General features: G+C 38.5%; 1 protein-coding gene across 1 annotated transcript; it reads left to right on the top strand.

The window, feature by feature from the left end:
• Window positions 1–1119: 1119 nt before the first annotated feature.
• Window positions 1120–22569, top strand: LOC129240661 (uncharacterized). The gene is made up of 15 exons (XM_054876590.1): window positions 1120–1233; window positions 2650–2781; window positions 2834–3055; window positions 3120–3254; window positions 3320–3589; window positions 3644–3775; window positions 3842–4075; window positions 4131–4256; window positions 14389–14650; window positions 14704–14828; window positions 14892–15023; window positions 17357–17814; window positions 21272–21361; window positions 21418–21587; window positions 21662–22569. Exons 1-15 carry the CDS (start codon window positions 1182–1184, stop codon window positions 22458–22460), a joined length of 3339 nt encoding a protein of 1112 aa, XP_054732565.1. The 5' UTR covers window positions 1120–1181; the 3' UTR covers window positions 22461–22569.
• The last annotated feature ends 1740 nt before the right edge of the window (window positions 22570–24309 follow it).

Raw genomic sequence — 24309 nt, 5'->3', positions numbered from 1 at the left:
ATTAACGTTCTCTGCATACGCATTTTGAGGAATAAAGCGAATGCCCTGTGTGTGCGCTTGTATGTACATGCATATGTGTATATTAATAAGCATTGTTTTGCTTGAATTCAATATTTATATTTGCATATGCTATCTTTCTGTGTGCCTGGTAATGAAGCGTTTTGTATACAGAATTTTTTGATTTGTTTGAAGGGATATGGGCACAAAGGTGTACATACGCACATACAAATATGTACATGAGTATTCAAAAGAAATTTGTTTTAGCATCTGTGAGGCAGGAATTTGATCATTAGGTTATTTACATGAAATATAAGGCGATGCTCGTGAGGTAGGTCATGTTGCTTCAGTGCACACATATGCGTGCAACATATACATATTTAATAAAGATGCAATTGAATTTAGTTGTCCCATATATGCAAATACGTTTCTTTGTTTCCTTTATTTATTTTAAAGTTTTATATATTAATATACTATTTAGAAAATGCATACATACAAATGTATGTATATTATTATTCCCTGTAATAAAATGTAAATTGAAAAAGATTTGGTTTGCCAAAGGAACAAATAAATGCATGTTCAAATGTAAATACATACATATGTCGATATACCAAAACACTTGTATGCTATGAATTAATTTCGATTCAAAAAATTAGTAAAAATTTTCATCAAATTTCTTTAGTTTTAAATTTACTAAAACGCACATACCAAAATGTGAGAGGTCGTTTTATAATGTATTTTTTTAAATTAAATCAAAATATTTAAAGTTACTTTGATTTGATTTGGCGCATTTTTTCTTCATCACCTTTGTTTGAAAATACAAATTGAATAAATTTTCGTTTACCAAGGGAACATAAAAATGCACAAGCAAATGCCCTGCAAAATGCCGTCGGCATTTGTCAATTTGATTTCATACAGAAACCAAAAACTGAGCAGAGCCAATGTACTTGTACATAATTCACTGTAATCAGCTCTGTTAAGAACTTCCCCGCTGTCGAGTTAAGCGAGGTGAAAAGTGTTCGCGGTTTCACTTCATTTTTGACAATTCACACTATTCGTAGCTCGTGAGAATTCTCTATATTTAACGTTCTCTGAATGGGGTGTTATTTGAACTCGATCGAATTTGGTTGATTTTGATGCGCAATTTGGTCCCCTTATAAAATTATTATAAGTATCTCTGCAGAATGGCTCAAAAAAATGTTCGCGATGTCCAACAACATTTCGCTAAAAAGAATTGTAAGTAAATGGAATGGATTTAGGCTGGAATTTAGAACAATGCCGATCTTGGAATTTCTGGCAAACTATAATGTTTTTTTTAATGAAACTTGGTGGAGATGTTAGTGAGGTGTTAAGGAACACTCTTTATAACTTTAAATTAATCGGGAAATAATAATTTTTTAATTATTTACATTCAAAATGCCCTTGGGAACATCAGTATAATTTGCCACATTACACTCTATATTTTTAAACATTTCACTATAAATCACCAAATATACACTCACACGCGTGTTTGTACCGATTTTTATGCTAATATTCCAATTATATCTATTAAAATTAAATGCGAATTCATTTGCCTATGCAATCACATTCCAATTTTAAGCGCGAACAAGAAGAAGATTGGAATTACAAGAGTATGGTGTTGCCGGATGCCTGCAAATGAAAACAAAAATTAAGTACTTGAGTTTAGTGTTAATGATGGGAATGGGGGTTATTGTGCCTGCTTACTACATACACGCATATGACGTTTTAATTTTGGGTTCAATGGTTTTAACACGGAAAGGAGTTTTACGCAAAAATACTGTGGATTGCGTAGCCGGAGTTGGACTGATGAGGGTTATTTTTTTGAAGTGCGGCCGAAGGCCGCCCACGCGAAAAGGAGTTCTACGCAAAAATACTGTGGATTGCGTAGCCGGAGTTGGACTGATGAGGGTTATTTTTTTGAAGTGCGGCCGAAGGCCGCCCACGCGAAAAGGAGTTCTACGCAAAAATACTGTGGATTGCGTAGCCGGAGTTGGACTGATGAGGGTTATTTTTTTGAAGCGCGGCCGAAGGCCGCCCACGCGAAAAGAAGTTCTACGCAAAAATACTGTGGATTGCGTAGCCGGAGTTGGACTGATGAGGGTTATTTTTATGAAGCGCGGCCGAAGGCCGCCTACGCGATAAAGAGTTCCACGCAAAAATACTGTGTTAATTAATTTAATTTAATTTTAATTACTTTATTATTTTTTGTGATACGCTTAATATCATTGTTTTTAAGTTTAAATGAGTTGTATGTTTTTATTTTCAAATTCATTTCTCAACTTTAAATTACAGCAAAAAATACTGCAGTTTTACAATGAACCTTCCACTGAACATCCCTGCGTGCGAACTTCGTTTTCATTTCAGGTGTATGGCAACACCAACTTTTCGCTAAATTATAGAACTTTAACATTAAATTACTTAAAAACTATAAGCCTCCGCAGGTTCTGTTTTCAGTTTTAAGATGGGGATACACCCCTCTATCACCCCCTTTTTACCGTTTTTTCCAAAGCGATCGGCATTATACTAAATTCTAGCCTGGATTTAAATAGAATGTATGCATACTTCGTCTAAATATCAAAACATTGCTATAAATGCACGTACATATGTGTACACATATATGTGTATTTCTAGCAAATGTCAGGAGTGCGCATATGCCTGTGACGATCCTCGTTTTAGTAGTGCAACAGGAAATCCCAGATACGGATATTTTTGATAGTGAAATCTATACATGTCACCATATTATATCTAAGCATAAGCAGGCTGGTGAGTAGATTAATGCCAGTGAACATGACAAATACTAACAATCAATTTATAGCCAGCGGCGATGATAGAACCTTTGTAGACGAAGATGGAAACACTTATAATGATTGGAAAAATTTCAAGCAAGAAAATAAATTGGAATGTGGTATTATGATCGCACCGCTGAATGGCAATTACTCTTTCGATGATGATGGTAAAGTAAAGCTGGAATTTTCGGAAACACCAGCTGCCAAGTCCCCGACGATTCGTGAAGTTCAGCAAGACTTTGCTGTTGAGAGTAAAGAAATTACAATTATAAAAAAATTACAATTACAATTAATGTATTTTTGTTTTTGTACTAGGTGAATCTTTTGCTGGTTTAAATAGTAAGTCAAATATGATTTATGTGTTAATCACAGATGTGAAGGACTTCGAAAATATAGAAAATGTGAGAAAGTTCACATGTCATCCCGTGATACGATCGAATAACTCTAATTGTAAGTACCTACTTATAATGATAAACAAATATAAATAATCAAAATTTAACTGTTTACAAGCGAAGCGGAAATTTTCGTTGACGAAGATGGAAAGTCATATATGAATTGGGAATGTTTCAAAAGAGAAAACAAATTGCCTTGTGGCATTATGGTTGCCCCATTGAATGGGCATTATAGTTTTGATGGAGATCGAAAAGTAGAGCTAGAGTTTTTGGAAACGCCATCTTTAGCTGGAGTTGTTGGTAATAGACAAAATAAGTCAGAAATTTTGGAAAGGCCTTCTTTGAATGATGATGCTACCATTCGCGAAGCTCAGCTATATTTTGCAAGCAAAAGTAACTAACACAATAATGGCTTACATCTTTATTTAATAAAATATTTAAAATAAGGTAAATCTGGAGAGGGAAACATGTCAGCAAGCAGCATATACGTGATGGTCACAAAACAGATGGACATTTATAATGCCATGAATTCTCGGGAGTTTTCCTGTCATTCTGTTTTACGAAAAGACGATGTCACAAGTACTCCCACATATAAATATTAACAATATTTGAATATTTACTTATTTAAGGTTTTCCTCTTCATAGCTGAGAATCAAATATTCGTTGACGACAACAACATAGAATACACATCGTGGAATGTTTTTATTTGTAAAAATAAATTGCCGCAGGGCGTTATGGTCGCACCTTTGAATGGAATTTACAGTTTTGACGAAAAGGGAAATGTTGAATTAGAGATAAGATTAACTCCAGTGAGTATTCCAACGACGCCAAACCAATTAAAAACTATCGGCAGTCTTCAACAGCACTTTGCCGACATGAGTGAGTACCGAATGAGCTTTTTACAGAGTTTGTTGTTTACATTTATGTGTTATAGAGAAATATGGAGTGGATATGGAAATGGATTCGACTGTTTTACACATTCTCGTTACTTCAAATGAGTATGAAAATGTCTTAGAAGCAAAGCAGTTTAAACATTTTTGCGTTAAGCGCAAAAGGCAAGGTATGAATCGGTTTGAATCTTAACACATTACCTACCATGTGCACATATTTGTGATTTTTGTTGAACTTCACGTGCATAAATTTAGAGTGCCGATAACTGTTAATTTTAGTTTCGAATCAAATAAAATTAGATTCCTTTGTTTCAGCTAAAATTTCACAAGGTTATCACATATTTTAATATTTGTTTTTGCATTGAGTATATTTTTATTTTTTTTATTTAATACACAAACGCCAATCGACAATATAAAACTTGGTAACAATTAATGAAAAGAGAAAAAATTAATTTTGAGGGCAAATTAATAGGGTATTTGTATGCATGATTCAATTATTAAAGGTTTGCTCACTTATGACATTCGAATTCTGACACTCCCTTACAAAAGGTCGCATTTAAAAAGGGATGAAGAAGATGGAAATATTAAATAACTTTTTGCTTAAAATGGTAGCAAAATAGTCCGTTTTTAGTTAAATTATAAAAAAATATATAGTATAAACGGAGATTACTAACTATGATATTAAAAAAATGGTTTAACTTAATGCCAAAATTATATTTTGTGAATTAATTTTTAAATTCAAAACTGATCACGAAGTATTGCACTATTATGTTACCTAAGTATTACCTTAAATTCTTTCATAGAAGAAGCGAATTCAATATGAATTTGGTTGACTAAAAACAACTTTGAATATACTCACGGCGCTTTACTTTACCATGCCTTGCCCCCCTTGGGGGAGCCTGTTATCCCTAGAGGGCGCGTCCCCAGGTGGTGGATAGGGGAACACCTCCCAGATATGGAAGGTAGGAGAGTTGGTCTCCCGCGAACCACACAGGCCGAAGACGTAAACTTCGTTAAAAAAACTCCCTTAACCCAAGGTGTGATGCGACCCGTGCCTATTGGGTGGGTTTGGCAGCCGGGGGACTAAACAAGGCTGTCTTTGAACGGAGCCCTCCTGATATCAGGCCGCCTCAGGTTGTAACGGTGGCCTTGCCATGGTATGGGGCGCTGCCATGGTCGACCGGTTATTTCCCCTAATTCCTCTTTGGTCACCGCGCATGGCGACATGCGCAGCCCCTTGGGCGGGGCAGGTGACCGTACGAACCAGAACAATGAAACCAAACAAAAAACAAAAATCGGATGGCGGCGAGAAACAGACGGACAAAGTGACGGAAGGACAAACGGACGCACTGACAGCACAAGACAGACAAACGGACACACAAACTAAGCGACAGGACAAACAATCGGTTACCCATGACAAACTGGGGATCGGATCCTCCACGGAGGATGAGCTCCTGGCCTCTAGCCAGGAAGCAGTTGAGGGTAAAGCTGTGGGCCACAGCACGCCAACAACAATAAATGAACCTACAACATCCGCTAAAGCCATGGGGCAAAAGCGCGCCAATAAAGGCCCATCAAGGTACAAGCTCTACCAGAGGTCTCTCGCTATCCTTGGCAGGATTCATAAGAACGAGACCGAAGGTAAAGCTCATCCCAAAGATGAGGCTGACAGGGCAAGGTGTCAAAAGGTGGTGGACGAATATCTGGTATTCCAAACCGCCCGAAAGACAGAGGCCAAAAAACGTAACCGTTCTCAAGGCGAAAACAAAAGGGCAACAAAGAAGCACAAGATCTCAGATCAGGGTGCGGTTGTCCCCAAACTCACGAAACAATTCAGTGTAGATGGAGAGACCAGACGAAATGCAAAATCAGCAGAACGTTATGGCCCTCCTACAACCTCAAGCAATCGTCGACATTAATAAACATGAAACGACGGGACACCTGTAGACTTACGGCAGTCATAACTGGCTTCTGGTCTATCGGAGAACAAGCCGCCAAAATGGGCATCCCTCACAACACATACTGTCATAGTTGTAAACAACCGGAGAAAAAAGAAACAATCTTCCATTTTCTCTGTGAATGCCCTGCCCTATGGAAGGACAGAATGTCAACCCTGGGCAAACCGCTGTTCGAGAGTCTCGAGCAGCTGTCTGGCTTAGACGTCAACAACCTAATAAGGTTCCTAAACCGCACAGACTGGATATAGTCCTGCTGCAAATAACTGTTAAACAATTTGGTAACGAGGATGTGGCAACAAAATGGTGCGGAAGCGCTAGTTGGATTCTGGATGAATCACCACTCTAACCAACCAACCAACCTTTGACCACCCACTCAAGAATATTTTCACATTCATAAATACTTAACAAACTACCTGCACCTATTTAAACTAATTATTATTATATCGACGGCAGCTGCCGTAGTCGAATAGCTTGCTGCGTGACTACCATTTGGAAGTGCAAGGATTCAAAGCCCCGGGCCTAAAACACCAAACTATAGGAAATGTTGTTTGTAATAGCGGTCGCTCTTCGGCGGGCAATGGCAAACCTCCGACTGTATTTCTGCCATAAAAAAGCTCCTCATAAAATCATCAGCCATCCGGAATCTGTGATTAATTACATATTGCTAAATGAGGTCCTGTTAGTAACTTATGTAGTTTTAAAGTAACCTAGTAAGTACTTTCCCAACCTATATTTGAAAGGCATCGGGCTCAAATTGTCAAAACGTCAATCTTTCACGTTCATTGCCCCAAAAAGATGCGCTATCATATCCTGATTTAAGGTGTATGTCAGGATGTTTTTCATATCGTTTTGATTATGGACATACCGAGCAAGTTCTTGTGCATAAAACCCCTTTTCAAAGCAACATTTTTTTACTACAAATTTTATTTTTCTTCCACTTTTGATAAAAATTTCTAGAGTTAGCAACCCAGTGTCTTGCTAAGGGAGCCGATTTGTCAAGAGGAAATGAGAAAGCTGCTTACTGAGCAAACCTTTTATTATTGAATCATGATTTGCATGATTCAATTATTAAAAGTTTGCTCACTTGTGACATTAGAATTTTGACGCTCCCTTACAAAAGGTCGCATTTAAGAAGGGCGTAGAAAGTGGAGAAATTAAATACCTTTTTGTTAAAAATGGTAGCAAAAAACGTTTTCTTTTTACTTCAATTATAACTGGTACAAACAGAAATTGCCAGGAATGATATTAAAAAAAATGTTATTAAGTTAAACCCAGACTGATATTTTGTGAATTAATTTTTAAATTGAAAACTGATCACGAAGTTTAACCAATATGAAGCTATTATATTACCTAAGCAGTATGGCCTATTGAATTCCTTCCGCTTTGCTTTACTATGCTATGCTATGCCCCCGTAAGTTTGGAGTTTCGACCCCCAAGTCGCGATTATTCATTCCTAACTACTTGACAAACTACCACGGGCATGAAAGACCGAATGATAGATAATGTTGTTTGTAATAGCAGAGGCTCCTCGACAGGCAATGGCACACCTCCGAGTGTATTTCTGCCATGAAAAAACTCCTCATAAAAAGCCATCTGCCATCAGGAGGCTATGATTAGTTCCATATTGCTAAATGAGCTCTTGTTGGTAACTTATGTACTATCTTTGAAGTAACGTAGTAAGTACTTCCCCCACCTGTATTTGAAAGGCATTGGACTCAAATTGTCAAAACATTCATCTTTCACGTTCATTGCCCCAAAAAGATGCTTTGTGATATCCTGATTTAAGCTATATGTCAGAGTGTTTTCCATATCGTCTTGGTTATTCACATACCGAGCAAGTGCTTATACACCCTTTTGAAAACGAAATATTTTTCCTACAAATTTTACATTTCTTCCACTTTTGCTAAAAATTTCTAGAGTTAACAACCCAGTGTCTTGCTAAGGGAGCCGATTTGCCAAGAGGGAATGAGAAAGCTGCTTACTGAGCAAACCTTTTATTATTGAATCATGGGGTATTTGTAACAGTTAATTGGTTCAAAAAAAATCTTCGAAATGTTGTTTGACCTAGGGGTATGGTAATAGACGTGATTTAATATCTGGTACGAAGGTATTGAGTGATCCGCTGTAAAAGTCCTCCTCGTTGTGCAGAGAGTTGACGATCCTAGCTATTCGGTTATGTGGACCGTTAAAAACATAGTTTTTAGTTGTCCTTGTGGTTTTTAGCAGGCTATTGCGTCTCAGTGGAAGTCCAACAGGTGCGAATTTGCCATATTCCAGAATTGAAAGGACTAAGGAGGAGAAAAGGCTCAGTAAGGTGTTGGGATTTGTGAAGTCCTTGCTGGTTCTTGTAATAAAACCAAGAGTTTTAAACGCTTGGAGAGTAACCTTGTTAATATGTTTGTTAAATGTCAATCTGTTGTCTATGATGATACCTAGATGTTGTTGTTGTTGTTAACAGCATAGGTAGCCCCGTCAGTGTAGGCATATCATCGTTCGTCTTCGTCTAGCTCATCTAGGGGTAGGCCCAGGAAGGGCCGACAGGTTGGGTCCAGAGGGAGAGGGGGTTAGATGAGTCGGTTTGAGGGGGCATGTGAAGAGGTGGTTAGTGTCGTGCGGGGTACCTTCACATGTCGGACATGTGTTTGGTATGTCGGGGTCGATTCTGGATATGTAGGAGTTTAACCTGCTACAGTATCCAGAACGTAGTTGTGCCAGTGTTACACGGGTCTCACGGGGAAGCTGGAGCTCTTCATCTGCGATAGGTGGTGGTTGGACTCCGATTACGGCATTCACAGGACGGGAGTTCAAGAAGGTGGTAACGGTCTCCCGGTGAATGTCCTTTATAGACTGTCTAAATACTATCCAGTCCAGTAGGTTACGGTCAGTCTTGTCCTGGATTTCGCCAGCGTAGTCTAGGAGGTGTCTCCTGACGTGCCTGGGAGGCGGCTCGGGCTCAAGCAGGTGTCTGCAGGGATGAGACCTACGGTAACATCCGAGCAGGAACTGGTTGCTGAGCAATTTGTTGTGCTCCGCAACTGGGAGCATTTGAGCCTCGTTATGAAGGTGTTGGATGGGTGACATCAGGAGGCACCCGGTCGCTGTCCGAATGGCGGTATTTTGACAGGTCTGTAGCTTTGTCCACTGCGAATCACTAGTTTCAGGCGACCAGACAGGCGCAGCATAGTTGAGAACCGGCCGGCCAATTGCCTTAAATGTCGAAAGCAACAGTTCTTTGTCTTTGCCCCAAGTGCTGCCGGCCAGCGATTTGAGGACCTTGTTGCGATTTTGGACTTTAGTGGCAATTGCGGTTGTATGCGCAGAGAAGGAGAGCAGGCTGTCAAAGGTTACACCCAAAATTTTGGGGTTATTTACCGTCGGAATTGGTGTATCATCGACTTTTACCTTAAGGGACAGCTTGACCTCCTTTGTCCAGGGGGTAAAGAGTCGCCGTGGACTTGGTGGGGGAAAGTTGGAGATTCCTCGCAGTGAAAAAGCGAGAAAGGTCGGTGAGGTAGTTGTTCATTTTGGAACACAGGCCATCGATGTCATTGCCCGACGCCATGATCGTGCAGTCGTCAGCGTATGAGATCAGGGAAACTCCCGCTGGTGGTTGGGGGAGCTTCGAGATGTAGAAATTGAATAGCAAGGGAGAAAGGACACCACCCTGCGGTACGCCTTGCTTAATCTTTCTCTGCTTTGAAGTTTGATCTCGAAATATCACTGACGAGTGCCGACCGCTCAGATAGTTCACGGACCACCTCTTCAGCCCTGGCGGGAGTGTCGACTGATAAATGTCATCTAGTAGCGTGGAATGGCTGACTGTATCGAAAGCCTTTTTCAAGTCCAACGCTACTAGGACAGTCCTCTCGCAGGGGCAGTTTTGGTTGAGCCCGCGATTTATGGTGGTGGGTGGCCGCGCCTCCGGGGGCGGTAGTGGGTGCAGAGCTCTGCAGCAGGGGGCAACGTAGGCAGTTGTCCACTCACGGGTGGTGCGCAGGCCGGAACATCTCCGAAAGTGGCACCAGCCATTGCAAGAATTGCACTGGACTGATACCAGATTCCGAGATATTACGGCCTGACACACGGAACAGACTGTGCGGGGGACCAGGAGCTGCTGGTTTGTCCCCGCACTGGGGTTGGAGCAGGAAGGAAGGGGAGGGGTTGAAGGGGAGTTGTGTTGCTCCGATAGGCTCCTCACCGTGGAGGTGTTGGTAGTGGTGGCGGTTGGTAGTGCCGGCCTATCGGGGGGTGTGTTAGCCGTGGAGGCATTAGACGCCTGCTGGCGGGAGCAACACCTGGCCACATACCGTGTGGACCACTCCCTATGTGACTTAAGGCCCGAGCAGGTCTTAAGGTGGCTCCACCCGTTGCACTTGTTGCACCTAACCGAGGTGGAGTTCGGGTGAAGCCGTTTGTGGCAGACGCAGCAGTAGAATACTTCTGGCCCAGGGTTGGATTCGATTCCAGCTCTGAGGAGAAGTATTCGGAGCAGGATTGCTGCGAGAGTTTGCTCCTGTGACGTAAGGGGTGGGATGATATGAGTTTCACTAGACAAGGCTAGTATACTGGGGCGGCAGCCCTTGGTCGGGAAAAACCCGAGTCATTCCGTAGAACCGGCTGCCATGGGAATGATACCTAGATCCTTTCATCGATCGATTTCACTTGTTGTCTCGTTGTTTAAATTGTAGTTGGTTGGAGTACAGACGTGCGATCTTGAGAAAGATACTGCTGCACACTTTTTGATATTCAGGTCTAGTTTGTTTCTGCTGCACCAGGCCGACAATAAGTTTTGGAGAATTTTGATGTCTTGTACACTAGTTATCGATCTAAAGATTTTTAAGTCGTCCGTATAAAGCAGGTAGTCAGACTGTAAATGATCGCCAATGTCGTTAACGAATATGTTGAACAGAGTTGGACCCAGGTGAGATCCTTGAGGCACACCCGACGTTACATCATGCTTGGTGGATAGATGACCATTCACCCTCACTTTAAATTGCCTTTCAGATAGATATGAGTGAATCCAGCCCAGAGCATTGCCTGAAATACCGTATCTGTTGAGTTCATTTATCAGGATACAATGATCGACCCTATCGAATGCTTTGCTAAAGTCCATGTAGATGGAGTGCACTTCGTTTAGCGCTTCTTGGAGGTAGTTGACATAGATAAACAAATTCGAAGTAGTAGACCTCCTGCCAACAAAACCGTGCTGCTTGTTGGTGATAACGTTCGAGAAAAATGCTGTGAGTTGTGGGAGAACTATTTTTTCAAAGAGTTTAGCGAGAGAGGATTGTATGCAGATTGGTCTATAGCTGGAAACCTCAGACCTAGGACCGTCCTTGTAAATGGGACAGACGTAGGAGGATTTCAAAACTGTTGGGAAGGTACCGGTTTGTAGAGAGAAATCAAATATATGTGTGAGATGTCCGCTGAGGCTGGTAGCACAGTTTTTGAGGAAGGTGTTTGGTAGTCCATCCGGGCCAACACCTTGCTTTGTATTCAATGTCAGCAGCGATTTGTAAATATCATTTATATTAATCTCGAACTCGGTGATAGTATTAGTCGGCCTGTGTCCTAGATCAGCTAACGTTAAGCCTCGATGCGGATCCTGATTATATACACTCTTGAAAAACGATGCGAACATGCTATCAATCTCAATGCCGGAGTCAGCCGACAGATTATTCCAAGTCATGGTAGACGGAATATCGCTGTTACTCCTTCTTTTATGTTTAATGAAAAATGCATTTGTATCAGTCCGAACCTGCTGCTCAATCTTATCTATATAATTCCTTGCACTCCCGTCTAAGTTCACTAAATTTTCTATAGTACAAATTAGTATCGTTTTTCTTGTATTTCTTGTAGTTGGAATGAGTTTCTTTCTTGAGTAGTGTTTTGGATTTTAATTCACTTGAGAACCAGTAAGGGAAATGACTTGTTTTTTGGACACGCACTGGAACATATGATGAGATGCCTTCCTGGATTATGTCATAGAGTACTTTTATTTTGCAGTCTACAGTGCTTGATGAATATAAGTTAGACCAATCAGCGTTTACGAAGAAGTTATTGAGATTATCATAGTCACCGTTCTTGAAATCATAGTAAGTCGGTGTTGCAGACTTTAGACTGGGCTGGAGCTCGATAGTGATATCAAGGGCAGGGTGATACAGATCCATCGTGGTGATTGCCTGAGTATATTCTATCTGAATAGAAATGTTACTAAAGCAGATATCAAGCAAGTTATTATTATCGATATGGACACTGTTAAATTGTTGGCATTCCAGCGAAGAGAAACCTTCGTATATAAGATTTTCACAGTCAGTGAAGGGTGAGATACTGGGAAGGTTGAAGTCGCCAGGGATAAGGAGATTTGCGGCACTATATTTTTCCTTCAGATAGTGAAGCGTATCAGTGAATGTCTGGAAAGCTGCGAGTGAACTTCTCGGAGGAAAGTAGACGCACCCGACGATGATATCAGAACCCACTTCAATTTTACGTAGATGTGTTCGATGCTATAGTCGAGAATGGGAATACTTTCTGCTTGAATATATTTCTTTACTGCAATGAAAACGCCTCCGCCGTGTTCACTAACACTTGTTGAGCTGCTTCTGTCCTACCTAAAGATCTTAAACGTTTTATCTATTACCTCCCCGTCATTAATGGCTGGATTCAGTGATGCAGAAAGCATCAATGCCACTGATCGATATCGCTGTGAGAAAGCTTCCGAGCTTGGTACGCAGGCCTCTCTCGTTCTGGTAGTGAATTTGTAGAATCGACTGGGTTTCCCTCTTTGCTGAGCGAGCGAAAATTTGTTCCCTATCTTAGGAGCACCATTGACATATGTATTTTATTGTTTTTGTCACCAATGTGTCCAACTGGTCACGAAGATTCTTAAGATGTGTCAGCTGGGTCGGAGTGAGATCAGATTTAAATGAGACTTTGGTTGATCCATCAGTGGGTTCAGGTGGTTTAGTCCTGAGAATTGCTCGTGCTACTGATGGGGATGGAGTTTCCACCAGTAATGGGCGAGTACGACCAGCCGAGGGACGACCTAGGTGGCGGAGTTTGAATCTATCTAAATTAGCTGAGACATCCGGTGGTAATATTGCTTGGATTATGGTTTTGTCATCTTCAAAGCGGTCTTTATCATCCACTTTTTTAGATTCTTTGATATTTAGTATGACAGCATTTGACTCACGTTTTTTGCGTTCTGTGAACTCCGCAATGACATCTTTCGTTGGCGCTGAGGCGCCAGTGTAGTTCTTGAGCTTATTTTCGACGGTTGTTAACCGTTTATCGAATCCTGAGTATTTGTCACCCAATTGCTTGTGTTTAGATAAGCTCATGACATCCTTCCTGATGTCAACAATATTCTTTTCAATAGCAGACTTGAAATTATTAAATTTACTTTCAAATGTCGATGTAAGCTTCAAGCATTGGTCGTCGAGCAGTCCTCTTAGTTTATTCATGGTAATATTATCGTTATCTTCATCATCAGCTCATTCAAGATCGTCCGTGGTGGCGACACTACCCTCCAATTAGCAGGAATCACAATTCCACAGGAACCCCTGTATTTTAACTTTGTTGCTAAATCAGTGAATTCGGATTTAGTAAGCCCCGTACAATTGGCATGAGTCCACGTACGGCAGGCTACACACAAAATACTAGATGCTCTGGCGTGAACAGCCGCGTGGCAAACACCACATGAGTGCTGTTGCTGGGTGCCTTTTTTAGGAGGCATAGTTGGTCACAGAAATTCACAAAGGTATTACTGAGAGCACATTTACAGATTTTAGTTGTCACTGCACGAGAGTATGAATAAACTATTAATTTGAATTATTAATTAACTATAAGTTGCAAAAATAGGTATAAATAAACAGCAGTAAAAATGTATATTAGGTCATAAATAAATAAATATAGTTTTGTTAAGGTTTTCGGAAGTCAAGTCGCATTTGTAGGAAATCTTAGACTGTTAGCTATCATTAGAGATAAATATAACATTCGTAGAATGTACACAAAGAAACATATAGGGTCTAACGAAAAAAGTACCTAAAATTACAAAATTCCCCCTACCTCCGAAATCAAGCATTCCATCGCCTATCTTGACACGTACACGTCCCCACGAAAAGCGATAATCCTGTTTTTGATTCTTTTGAATTTCATCCGGCACCAGAGAATCTTTTTTTTTGCAAACATTCGCGGTAGGTAATGTGCTAATTTATTTAAAAATGTGTAGATCTTAAAATTTGCATTTACTTTTACATTTAAATTTCCAATTTTCGGGTAAATGGTACGATTCGTTCAAACATGTGCATTCTTCTTTTAGATTTGTGCCTATTTCGCTTCAGAGATATATGGGAAACTAAATATTTTTATGAAGACGAGAATTGTAATAAATATACTAGCTGGAGCTGTTACCTGAATGATAATGATTTGCCAGATGGCATAATGGTTGCGCCGCACAATGGCGAGTACACATTCGATAATAATGGTAATGTAAAATTGGACATACAGCCAACGCCAACAAGACGCAGAAAAATGCGAACAATTTTGGAAGTACAGCAGGAGTTTGCAGACAACAGTGGATTCAATAAAGAAATAATTTGGGACTTGTAAGTAAGACTGTAGAGTAGAAGTACTTAATAATATTTTCAATTTTACCCAGATTATCTGCAAATCAGTGTGATATTTTGAGGTATAAAATAACGATGCTCATTCCAGACCAAAAAAGAGGGCAGAGCAGAATAGAAGAAATGCGAAAAATTATTTTAGATAGTGTTTGGTCTCAAAGTGCGTACACATGTCAATTACATATGAAAACATTTAAACTTCTTTATTTCTGGTTTAAAACAGGGAAATACACCAACGGAAACTCTTTAAGTGCAATCATATATGTGTTAGTTACCGATTGTAAAGACGCAGCAACTGCTTTAAGCGCCAAGGAATTTTCTTGTCATCCCGTATTTCGAACTAGAAAATGCACAGGTAAAAAAATCGGCTTATTTATATATATTTTCTTGCTTACATTTTTATACCATGTATGTATGTATGTATAGCCAACCATTCAACTGATATTTTTATTCATATGTTTTCTTTTTTTACTTATCGCACGTTTATGTTATGTGTTTGTTATTTTATATAATTATTTTTTTTGACGTGATAACGTCTTATAATTCGATTTAACAGGCTGCACGCACGAAAAAATGTGTCGTTACCTTGCTCATTAGTGTTACCTTGCACTTTAGTGTTACCTTGCTCATATGTAGTTACCTTGCTCATTAGTGTTACCTAGCTCTTTAGTGCTACCTTGCTCTTTAGTGTTACCTTGCTCATTAGTGTTACCTAGCTCATTAGTATTACCTTGCTCTTTAGTGTTACCTTGCACTTTAGTGTTACCTTGCTCATATGTAGTTACCTTGCTCATTAGTGTTACCTAGCTCATTAGTGTTACCTTGCTCTTTAGTGTTACCTTGCTCTTTAGTGTTACCTTGCTCATTAGTGTTATCTTGCTCTTTAGTGTTACCTTGCTCATTAGTATTACCTTGCTCTTTAGTGTTACCTTGCTCTTTAGTGTTACCTTGCTCATTAGTGTTATCTTGCTCTTTAGTGTTACCTTGCTCTTTAGTGTTACCTTGCACTTTAGTGTTACCTAGCTCATTAGTGTTACCTTGCTCTTTAGTGTTACCTTGCTCTTTAGTGTTACCTTGCTCATTAGTGTTATCTTGCTCTTTAGTGTTACCTTGCTCATTAGTATTACCTTGCTCTTTAGTGTTACCTTGCTCTTTAGTGTTACCTTGCTCTTTAGTGTTACCTTGCTCATTAGTATTACCTTGCTCTTTAGTGTTACCTTGCTCTTTAGTGTTACCTTGCACTTTAGTGTTACCTTGCTCATATGTAGTTACCTTGCTCATTAGTGTTACCTAGCTCATTAGTGTTACCTTGCTCTTTAGTGTTACCTTGCTCTTTAGTGTTACCTTGCTCATTAGTGTTATCTTGCTCTTTAGTGTTACCTTGCTCATTAGTATTACCTTGCTCTTTAGTGTTACCTTGCTCTTTAGTGTTACCTTGCTCATTAGTGTTATCTTGCTCTTTAGTGTTACCTTGCTCATTGCATTGAATGAACTGCAAGCGAAAGCACGGAACGAACGACAAAGCAAACAAAGCAAACGAACGGCAACGTTCGACATCTTGCTCTCTCCTACTTAAGTGAGCGTATATATGTATGTATGTATATGCGCAAATGTACATATATAAATTCACGTATTTGTATTTGCATATGCCTTCTTATTGATTATTATTAATTTGATAGAGATAGAGACCAAAACGTGGACCCTAGAATGTGTTTGTACAATATGGATATCAAATTGAAGCTGTTGGTGAATGCTTTAGTACAGAGTATTTTTCATGCCGCTCCGTGACTGGGGTCTCGAGATATAGGTCAAAACGTGGACCCGGGTAACCTTTGGTTGTGTATGTACAATATGGGTATCAAATGAAAGCTGTTGATAAGTGCTTTAATACGGGGTAATTTTCATACCTATTGATGACTAGGGTCTGGAAATATATGCCAAAACGTGGACCCGTCGTGTCTTTGCACCGAATTAAACCAAACTTACACACATTGTTAAGGAGGTATTGAAGATGATTTCCGTATAGTTTGAATACCTATTGGTAGATAGGGTCTCAAGATATCGGTCAAAACGTGGACCCGGGTAACCTTCGGACGTGTATGTACAATATGGGTATCAAATGAAAGCTGTTGGTGAATGCTTTAGTACAGAGTATTTTTCATGCCGCTCCGTGACTGGGGTCTCGAGATATAGGTCAAAACGTGGACCCGGGTAACCTTTGGTTGTGTATGTACAATATGGGTATCAAATGAAAGCCGTTGATAAGTGCTTTAATACGGGGTAATTTGTTATGTTATGTTATGTAATGTTATGTTATGTTGTGTTATGTTGAGTTATGTTATGTTATGTTATGTTATGTTATGTTGTGTTATGTTATGTTATGTTATGTTGCTTTATGTTATGTTATGTTATGTTATGTTATGTTATGTTATGTTATGTTATGTTGTTTTGTGTTGTGTTGTGTTGTGTTGTGTTGTGTTGTGTTGTGTTATGTTATGTTATGTTATGTTATATTATGTTATGTTAATGTTAACTCATTCTCTATATCCATACAAAATATCTATCAAACAAATAAAATTAAAATTTTCTTTTGAAAAATGCAACCATTCAATCAGTATTTTCTTATGACGTTATCACGTTAAACTATCGTCAGTAAACCGACTTTACAGACAACCTCTTTTTTATTAGCTAAGGGCGACAGTTCAAGTTGTTGTATGATATTTGTGGATGAATTGGGACGAGTGTATCAAAACTGGAAAGCTTATCTGGCAAATAACGATCTCCCATCCGGTATGATGATAGCACCGCGAAACGGTATTTACACAACCGACGGAAATAAGATTGTGGAATTAGAAATACGTATGACACCAAATAGCAGTATTGCTAGAAAGGCCCTCAACTACGCGGACACAACGACAGCCGTTGCTGGATTTGGTGCCGCTGCAATACCGGTAGCATCCCTGGTGGTGGCTGTAACCCCTCCACTTTTGATTTGTGCTTCTGCTGTTTGTGCAACCACTGCTACATATTCAACAATCCGATCGGTATATTATTTAGTAGACCGTAAAAAACATGAACAGTCAATTGGTCTTAGTAATCCGCAATTCATGACAGCCGCCGCAGCTGCTGGCCAGGAAATTTCATTGGTAAGTCAATGAATAAATTTAATAAATGGAAGTTTTTTTAGTAGAAGTTTGAAAGTCACTTTAGCCTTCTGAGTATCTGGTTTGCCTTGAAGTATTGATGATCGGAGTAATTTTGTGTGTCATTGCCACATTGCCAGCTTTGGAAGAATATGTCGGGTGCAACAATTTTTCCCTCTGGTATCATATACCATAAGTAAACCGGTTTCAGCGAACAGGTTTATTATTGGAGTTATGGGGAATGTCCGAATAGAACTGCTTATAGCTGCACGATATGGTGTAGGGATCTTTTTTGTAGATGTTGCGTCGTTGTCATAGATTGGCAAGTCGTGGTCAGAACTCGGCTAAGATCAGGGTTCTGGTTACGTTTATCAGCGTAGATGGGTGCATTATTGCATGATTGAAGTTACTTGGTGACAAGGATAAGGCCCAGAGTGTTTAGCCTTGCACAGTGGTAATGTCATTGCTGCAGTCAGGAGGAAGGGAAGAGAAGTTGTGCTTTCTTCCCACATGTAGGATTTTTGATTTTTTATAGATATTGTTGTACCGCAGGAAAGGGATCGTCGTCAGCAATGAGTTAGCACTCTATACTGCTACAATAACAACAATAACAACGCGAATTGCTTGTAAGTTTGACGATTTCATCGATCGCTATTATAAAGGGAATACCGGATAACAGATGTGACGCCTATGGGGTTCCATTGTTTAGCAGGACTGTTGAAGAGAGATACCCATTGACTTTTACTCTGCGATTTTGTATTGATGAAAGATCTTTATTGTATATTTTTTGATTGTTGAGCCTATTTGCCATTTGATCAAAAGCTTTCTGAAAATCCATCGCTAAGGGCACATGGCTTTTAGCGGAGGGGCATTCAGTATGTAATAAGATTTAGAAGTGCATCAATGATGCTATGGTTATTTTTTGCAACCTGATTTGGGTTATGAGTTTACTGTTTTTTGCGCACCTCATCAAATGATTAAAAAGTTTTACTAGGCAAGCAAATAGAGATTTTTTATTTTGGTAATTTGTATTCTTATATTAGAAAGTGCATAAGCTATCAGAGTGGCAGATTTTAGACGAAAAGCTTTAAAAGGTTAAACTTTATACATAATTGACCCAGACATACTCAGCGTACATATGTGTGGCATTTTAGTGTGCCCCGCATGACACCAACCTCCTCTTCACATGCTCATCTAACACACCTTTAGAAATTTCTGATCCATCCCAACTTAAAAACCGTTTGTTTTTCTAATGATACATGGTTACAAAAAAACGAAGATACATGTACTGTTCCAAAAAATATGATGTTTTTTCTCAGGCGCAGTTCTCGGGCAGGTTGATTTTTATGAGAAACTTCAGAGCGTTTGTACCCATTCGAACGCCATGACCCAACTTACGTAGCCGCTGGATCTTTTTTCGCAGCCCTATGTCTATGTCTTCGTAAAACTCATACAGCTCATTGTTCCATCGCCTGCGACATTCGCCATCGCCAACGTGCAAAGGTCCAAAAATCTTCCGCAGAATCTTTCTCTCAAACAATCCAAGCGTCGCTTCATCGGATAGTGTTATCGTCCACGCTTCTGTGCCATACGTTAGGACGGGTATCACCCTATCTGAAATCTCGTTTGGTATCAAACGGCTCGGTGAAGTCCTTTCCAATTCTGACGGCGCGGCTGGTATTGAGCAACGTCATTTTGCATAGCCGTATTAGTTTTGCAGTCCACAAATAGAAGGAGGAACTCGGTCAAACAGCCAAAAAGGGTGTACGCGCCAATTATATATATATATACATATACTAGCATTTCCCAGTGGGCTTCGCACCACCATACATAAAATGTTTTTTTTATATCGCAAGAAATTTTTCATATTAAGTTTTCTTTATAGAACTCGTAAAATGTTTAAACAGTTGAATTAGTTGATTTTTTTCATTCAACATACTTTCTAAAGATGTCACAATAGCCTTTTCTGTACTTTTTTTAAAATTTGATTGTGGTGGTCACCTATATACAGGTAAGGTGAAAGAGCCGATAAAAACTTGTAATTAAATTTTGATTCTTTAATTTCCATTTCAATTTTTTACGCTAAATAAATTATGCTAAAATAAATAAAGTTAAAAATGTTTTTCCAGTTCCTTGAATGATCCAGTTTTTATTATATTTTCGTCCAAAATTAATATTAACATAATACACTTACAACCACAACAGTACAACAGAAACGCTCATAAGCGGCTGTGTATTTGTTGTTGTTTTTCCCATACAGGCATTTCGTATGCGAGGAAACCATTACTCACATAAAATGTCATAACTCAGGAACGGCTGCACCGATTTCAATCAAACCTCACACAAACCACCTCCTCAAAGATAGAAAAGAACTCTAAAATTTTTGTGTCAATCGGTTCGGCGGTTCTTGAGTTATAAGATTACCAAGGAAATGTAACTTCTTTTTATATATATATATAAAGGGTTTTTCAATTGGCGCGGTCGATTTTGGCGCCCTGTGACAGCCATTTTGTTTTGGTGACATCTGTCAAATCTTTTTTGTTTATTATTCAGTTGTTTATGCCAAATCATCATGGCAAGTTACACGATTGAACAGTACGTTCAAATGATAAAACTTTATTATCAAAATGAGTGTTCATTAACGCAAACGTTGCCCGAATTGCGCCCATTTTTCGGTAGACGTGGTGGCCCTTCCAATTTCTTATGGCCCATATTGAACCTTATGGACCTAGACGACATGCGGTTCCAGCAGGACGGCGCTACGTGCCACACAGCAAACGCCATTTTATTCCATTTCAACATCTACCCGCCCTTATTTAAAAACCCTTTTTATATATATTAGTTTTGCAGGGTAACTCCTTTTCGTACTGTTGAATGCAGATTTGAAATCGACAAAAACATGGTGTCTATCTATTCTCCTTTCATGGGTGTCGTCCAAGACGTGGCGCATTGTGACTATCTGGTCGATTGTGGATTTCCCAGTTGGCTGATGGTGGGCTTCATCCTCTCACACAACACGCTCGCTAGAACCTTATACGAGATGTTTCGAAAACTTATCCCGCGATTATTGGCACAGATTGCAGTATCACCCTTCTTGAGGATTAGGCAGATTGTTCCTATTGACCAGCACTCACGTGTTTCGGCCTCTCGTCTTTTCTTTCATGCCTGAATACTTACATTAAAGTATTTAATCCGTAGAGGGTAACAAGAAATTGGCTCTAAGTTTCTGGAATTCTCCGTGGATTCATTTAAGGCATATAAGGAATTTCTTAAGAAAAAATTGTTTATTTTTATTTACAACAATATTGAAAACAGCAAAGAATCTACCCTATCTTTATGAGCTTTTTGATTGTGGAAGCAAAGTATTTATTTTATACTATTATTTTAGGATTAGAACAATCGTTAATTTTTCAATTCAATAATAAACAATTTAAATAACTTATTATAAATTCTGTTATAGGTTACAGAATTGTTTGTGAACGGGATGAAAATTTCATCTATCGTATTATCAGGATCAGGGGTGGCAAATGGAATATTGGATATAGTTCTTGTAAGTTATAAAATATGGGTCACATTAATTGCATAATTTTTGTAACAATTTTGCAGAAATGTCGTGACGACGAGGATGTATCTCACATAGATGTTCTTCAACTTGCAGCGTCTTTGGTGCTTTTCACTCATTCTTTCCTCAATTTTCGCCTGGCGTCAACACTTATAAACGAAACACGTCACGCTACAATTCTGGACTACCGAAAATCGCTAAGTAATCGCCAAAGGTATGCACCTCTAAATTTATTCGAGTTTTTTACACAAATAAATTGAATTGACAAATTTTGCTGAATATTTTTAGAAAAATGTTCGATAAAATGGCTAAAGAAACAATCCGTATCCGTGGTGAAAGTCGTGGAAATGTAGACATTATCCGCAGTGCTAATGACATGCCCTGCAAGGAATATTTAAATGATTTGTATACAAGAAATAAGAAGTTAAATGAAGCCAAAGTACTTCCATCATTCGGACCTGCTGGTGATGGTATTGTACTGAACAATGAAGTGTCAGTCAATGCGAAAGTTTTGCGAAACAATGTGCAACATAACCAAGGCCCTAATGTACTGAATACAGTTACGCAACCAATACCTGGATCACATCCAGAAGCGAATGCTGCAATCAATTCACGCTTGCTGCCCTCTAACAATCTAAACCAGCTACCACAATCTAGTGATAATGGGATAGCAGCAATTGTTCTTCCTAATAGTGTCCTAATTCCTTTGGCCGAATATGGAATAAAGCTTATTAATATTATTGCCAATTCCAACAGCTTTGAAGACATTATAACAACGATGGCAGAGGCTTATACAGAGAATGCATTCCGTTTCTTAATGAAAATAGCACAAGAATTTGTTGAAAAAATGCTGGATAGCATAAGAACTAAGATACACATTTTTATATCAGCCGAATGCATACTATACCGTATATTTTTGCATTGTCAAGAGAAATACATAGACCAGTCTTATGAATACCTAGCCGATAAAAAAGATAGCATTTTAAACGCTATTAAAGAGTATTTTCAATCTCTGAATCCTAATAGTGATACAAATTTAACAAAATGTGATATTTGTATTGGATCTTATTCGATATGTACACTATGAAGATACAGAAATATGTATATATTTACAAATTTTTCGTTTTGCACAATCAGTTTCAGAAAAGTCGTCATGGGAAGCTTTTTGTAATATTATTGTATATTAGTATATTAGCTATTTTGTAACAATTATCTAGTAGTTTCTTCGCATTTATGTAATAATGCTTTTAACAATATCCATATATATATATATATATATATTTTAAATAAACACAAAATCGGAAGCAAACTTTCCTATTAAAATCGGTGCTAGTATGGAGTTGTTTCACTTCGGTAGGGCTTAGATTCGAAACTTCAGATGCATGAAACACCAAATAACAGGTTTTTCTAATGGTGGTTGCCTCTCGGCTGGCAATGGCAAACCTGGAAGTGTATATTTGCCAAGAAAATTATAATAGAATATTTTAGTACGAAAGGACAAATATTAAATAATTATACTTTAATGTTAAAATTTGATCAAACATACCGTATCTTGGCAGATCAGTGCAGTAAATTTATAATTTATTTATGGAATTTTTATTGCAAATAGTACTAGATTTTTATAGAAATCATTTTACCTTTTGTTGATAGATTAATTTTAGTGATTTGTGCTTTTTTTAACCTGTTTGGAAGGTTTAGTTTATAGAAACCATTTTATATTTTGTTGGTAGAGTATTGCTCCTAATAAAGTTGAACTAATAGGTATTTCTCAACCTTTACAAAAAGGTTATATGTACTTAAGTTATTTACTAAGGAGCAAAGTTATCCTCTTTTGTTAAATTCTATTTCTCATCAATTGTTTTAGTTTAATGTTAGAATTTGATTATATATGAGCCATTTTGGAAGATAAACCCAAATGCGGAGACGGTGAAAAATTGTATGTATCCCGTTTAGACGCACACTCAAAATTGAAAGAGGATCTTGGTGAAGCAACCAACAAAGGATGTACGTGCCAATTATATATACTCGTATATAAGTACATATATGCACATAACGTCATAGATGTGTAACCACTTGCTAATTTATGATTTGAATATTGAGCTATTAGTGTGGTCACCAGTATTAATAAGTCATATTTTGAGAAAACCACTTTATATTTGTATGTGTGTCTACATAAAAACATTATTTCTTAACTCTTTCAATGGCTAGAATAACTTTTGTGAGGTAATATTCTCTTATTTTACCTCTGTCGTCTACCTTTTTTGGTAAAACTTAATTTCATAGTAGAAAAAAAAATGTTTATGCTGTTACAAAAGCCTTACGAGGTTGATGCTCGCCAACCAGAAATTGGAAGAGCGGTAAAGATATTCTCGGTAAATTCTGTGAACCCAAAAGAATTAGCTTTCGACGATATTGCAAGATGTGATTTTTATGAACGCTAGGCATCCACCGCTACCTTGCGCTCCTTGCAGCTCACGCTGTAGACAACGCTGCTAAACAACACGTGGCCAGCCCTCAATTACCAAAGACACTATGAATAATAATATATAGTATAGTATAGTATTGTTGGGCGCTACATCGTTGCAATTTTAAGTGTTCTACCAATAGAACTGTGGATGGGGAACTTAGTTTCTAACTTCGGTAGACTCGGTTCTCTGACAAAGGGCACTTATTTATAATTTTTACCTTTGACTTTTGATCGACTGTCTGAGGAAAGTGATTGCGTGTTGCCTTCATTATCCCTTGAAGGTATCGCTTGAGTTAAAATTAGGTTACGATACGTGTATTATTTTTTATTGCAAGTTCTAAATAAGTATGTTCATTTTATATTCATATAAGGAAGGATATTTGTAACAGTTCAAAACGATATACTATAGGTTATTTGCACACTTAAAGCTTTCTAAACTAAATACTGCATACTATTTCACATAAATAGG

The sequence above is a fragment of the Anastrepha obliqua genome, chromosome 3 (genome assembly GCF_027943255.1).
Source record: "Anastrepha obliqua isolate idAnaObli1 chromosome 3, idAnaObli1_1.0, whole genome shotgun sequence".
In the NCBI taxonomy this organism is placed as follows: Eukaryota; Metazoa; Arthropoda; class Insecta; order Diptera; family Tephritidae; genus Anastrepha; species Anastrepha obliqua.
This window is presented reverse-complemented; position numbering and strand designations above follow the sequence as displayed.